Below are 3,966 nucleotides of genomic sequence, written 5' to 3'. Positions count from 1 at the left end.
CCTCACCCCCCCCACCCACCACCCCCCATCAGACACCACTGTTCCTCCCAATCCTCACCACCACCCCCCATCAGAAACCACTGTTCCTCCCAATCCTCACCCCCCCCCCACCCACCACCCCCCATCACACACCACTGTTCCTCCCACTCCACACCCCATATCAGACGTTGCTGTTTTCCCAGTTTCCTCTCCTCTGCTTTCTTCATTATTTCCCTCAGTTCTGCTGCATTCCTCTCCCTGTCTGCTTTCAAAACTTGTAGTGTGTGACACTTTTTATGAACTCCACCACTAGCATCTCTCTATGTTTGTGCATCACCGCTCTCAACCTTTGTTCCGCTGTCCTAACCTGCGGCATTCTACTGTCGTCTTGTCTCTCCTCCCTCCTCCTGGCCTCTTCCCTCCTCCTGGCCTCTGCCCTCCTCCTGGCCTCTGCCCTCCTCCTGGCCTCTTCCCTCCTCCTGGCCTCTTCCCTCCTCCTGGCCTCTTCCCTTATCCTGGCCTCTTCCCTCATCCTGGCCTCTTCTCTCCTCCTGGCCTCTTCTCTCCTCCTGGCCTCTTCTCTCCTCCTAGCCTTCTCCTCCTTCATCCTGGCCTCTTCCCTCATCCTATCCTCTTCCCACATCCTGGCCTCTTCCTTTATCCTGGCCTTCAGTCTAATCCAGCTCTCCTCCCTCTTCCTGGCCTCCTGCATTATATTTGCATACTCTTCTTGTGTCCAAGGTACCCCCCTTTTCTTGTTCTCCTCTCTTATCCTGGCCTCCTCTCTTATCCTGGCCTTCTCACTTCTCCAGGCCTCTTCCCTGATCCTGGCCTCTTCCTTCATCCTGGCCTCTTCCTTCATCCTGGCCTCTTCCTTCAGCCTGGCCTCTTCCTTCAGCCTGGCCTTCAGTCTAATCCAGCTTTCCTCCCTTATCCTGGCCCGCTCTATTATCTTTGTGTACTCCTTTCTCCTGGTCTCCTCCCTTTTTCTTATCTCCTCACTTACTCTGGCTTGTTCTTGTGTCCTAGCTTCCTCCCTTTTCTTGTTCTCCTCTCTTATCCTGGCCTCCTCTCTTATCCTGGCCTTCTCCCTTGACCTTGCCTTCTGCACCATGTCCTCTGGGTTTATGCTGGCCTCCTCCCTCATTCTGTCCTCCTCTTTTATCCTGGCCTCCTCCTTTTCCCTGGCCTGCAGCCATGACATGACCTCATTGACTATGTCATCCTCTCTTCTCCTGGGCTCCTCTCTTCTGGCCTCCTCTCTTCTCCTGGCCTCCTCTCTTCTGGCCTCCTCTCTTATCCTGGCCTCCTCCTTTTCCTTGGCCAGCTCCTTTGACCTTGCCTCCCTCACTATGGCCTCTTCCTTTATCCTGGCCTCCTCTTTTTTTCTGTTCTCCTCCTTTATCCTGGCCTCCTCCCTCATTCTGATCTCCTCTTTTCTCTCCTCCTCTCTTATCCTCTCCTCCTCTCTTTTCCAGGCCTCCTCCCTCATTCTCTCCTCCTCTCTTATCCTCTCCTCCTCTCTTATCCTCTCCTCCTCCCTTATCCTTACAATTTCACTCATCCTGTCCTCCTCTCGCCTTTCCTCTTCCCCCCTATGTTCCACAAATTTTTCCCTTTCATCCTCAGAACCAAATTTGCGCCTCTATAAAGAAAAAAAAAGAAGGTAAGTTGATGAGGAAGTGAGCGGAGGGCTTCCCAATAGGTATTCATTAAACATTTACTCCCCCCAATATAAAAAACGGATCTATATACATATCTTTAGATAAACTCCTAAAACCACAAATCACAAATCATCTCCCATCAGGGCTCTGCCAGTATCTGCTGTACTGTATGTAAAACCCTCTTCTGGGTTATTATCTCTATCAGTGTCTCCATATGGGAGATTTGCCCTCACTTCCTGCCCCGGTGACACAACACAAAGTAAGGCTGTCTCACCAACAGGGAAAACTAGCACAGCCTTATCACAGAGTCCAGGGGCAAAGGCTTTACTACAATCCTAAAGCTGCCCTTATACCTGTAGAATTTTGTTCGAATTCTAATCGCTTTCCGAATGGTTGCTAAATTTTAATGCGCACTACCAGACATATGGAAAAACCACTTCAACTTGTATAGGTTATAGGTTTATAGGTTACCACTTTAGATTTACAGAGGAGGTCTGGTGCTAGAATTACTGCCCGTGATCCGACGTTCGCGGTGATACCTCAAGTATGGGGCCTTCGCTGTTTTAAATATTTATTTTTATACTGTTGCTTCAAAAATGTTTTGATCACTTTTATTGCTGTCACAAGGAATGTAAACATCCTTTGTGACACCTATTGTCACGTGACAGGTACTCTATATGGAGAGATCCGGGGTCTATAGGATCCCAGATCCCTCCTCTGCCATTAAAAGCATTCGATCACAACAAGATCGGTGTTATCAGATGCTTTCCCATATTAAAAATGGCGCTGTTTACATCCGGGTAACCAGGAAGCGGTGAACATCGCCTCCCACTACTTGTAAAAGCAATCCAGAGGCTCGTTGGCTGCTTGGATCACTTTTACAATAGAGCCGACTGTTGGCTCTAAAAAACAATAGCAGGATGCCTGAAGCCGCAGGCACCATCCCGGTATAACCACTTGAAGTTTTCCGATCTACCAGTACATCGCCGGTCAGCAAGTGGTTAAAATTCGACACATTGACATGGAAATCACACGAAATGTCATAGAAAATTAGTCATAAAAGTTCCATTAAATGCTCTGCTGAATGGGTTTGCTACTTCTCCAAAGGTAATTCTACAGGTATAAGGCCACCTTTAGAGCTCGTTTACACTTGCAGTCGGGGGGTGGGAAAAATAGACGACTTAGTTGCAGTTTTACCGCCCCCCTTACACCGCAACGGTGGTCAAGGTTGCAAAAATGATACTCCCCATCACATTTGGTGAATGAGGTCTCAATAAAACCGCCAAATGTGTTAAAGCAGGCACTGAGGAGGTGGGGTAACACCTTCTGGTTGCATGTCAATCACCCTCTGAAAAGCAACCCTCCATAGATCGCTTTTTAGAGGGATGGCAAGGGTTGGTGCATGCGCATGTCAACCACCCTCTGAAAAGCAACCCTCTATAGATCACTTCTCAGAGGGATGGCAAGGGTTGGTGCATGCACATGTCAACCACCCTCTGAAAAGCAACCCTCTATAGATCGCTTCTCAGAGGGACGGTGGGGGTTACTGCATGTGTAAAGGAGCCATTATACAATTTTATACATCACCAGTTACATATGAAAAGAGTGGGAAAAAAATACTTACTGCAAGTCTCAGAGCGCCCTGAAGCAGCTCATTGATGGCGTAGGGGATGAGCAGCATCTTGTCAATCTGTATCTGAAAACTTTATGAAATTTATGAAAGTAATCCGCACCTATAAAGAGAAAAAACAAATGAATATCGCACAAAATGCACTACAACTAATGTCATTGTCATCGGACAGTAAGGGGTCTATTTATAAGACATTTGTTGGATGAATGTCACATTGCTGCAGGCTGGAGGAATTTCCCCTGTATTTTCTGTAATGAGTGTCAGCGCCATCTAGTGGCTAAAATGCAGTATATATTTTTTCTGAAATACATCAATATTAAAATATACTGTATACTAGATGGCATCATAGCAATTAATCTAATAATATGGGGAAATGTGTCCAGCTTCCACCAATGTGTGGCATTTCTCCAACCAATGTTCTATAAATAGATCCCTCCCTAACAACTGATCTCAGTCTCTGAGGCTGAAATAACTGTCATTTTGTTTGAAAAAAAAAAAAAAGTGTTTGTTATCCCATGGGTTAGCTGTGTATGGAGAATATTAAGCTGATCACATCTGTTACAATATATAAAATCTTCTTTATATAAACTAACAGCTATGTAGTGCCAGGGTCTGCCTGATTTTAAAATAAAATAAAAAATTATATATATATATATATATATATATATATATATATATATATATGTATTATAT

The 3,966-nt window shown here is 45.8% G+C and overlaps 1 protein-coding gene across 1 annotated transcript; it reads right to left on the bottom strand.

Moving 5' to 3' along the window:
- Nucleotides 1-247: 247 nt before the first annotated feature.
- On the bottom strand, nt 248-3,324 carry LOC143942218 (uncharacterized). Its single transcript, XM_077463468.1, has 2 exons — nt 3,268-3,324; nt 248-1,624 (listed from the first exon to the last, which is right to left on the bottom strand). The coding sequence occupies exons 1-2, from the start codon at nt 3,322-3,324 to the stop codon at nt 248-250; spliced, it is 1,434 nt and encodes a 477-aa protein (XP_077319594.1).
- Between the last annotated feature and the right edge of the window lie 642 nt (nt 3,325-3,966).

This window comes from Lithobates pipiens, unplaced genomic scaffold (assembly GCF_037356315.1).
Source record: "Lithobates pipiens isolate NorthernLeopardFrog02 unplaced genomic scaffold, aLitPip1_a1.2 Scaffold_30, whole genome shotgun sequence".
NCBI classification, from domain to species: domain Eukaryota; kingdom Metazoa; phylum Chordata; class Amphibia; order Anura; family Ranidae; genus Lithobates; species Lithobates pipiens.
This window is presented reverse-complemented; position numbering and strand designations above follow the sequence as displayed.

Bases quoted from the DNA above. Each gene is read 5' to 3' on its own strand.
- LOC143942218 (XM_077463468.1), bottom strand. From the start codon at position 3,324: ATGCTGCTCATCCCCTACGCCATCAATGAGCTGCTTCAGGGCGCTCTG. The intron at 1,625-3,267 runs GTAAGTATTTTT...TTTTCTTTATAG, and splicing joins AGGGCGCTCTGAGACTTGCA to AGGCGCAAATTTGGTTCTGA.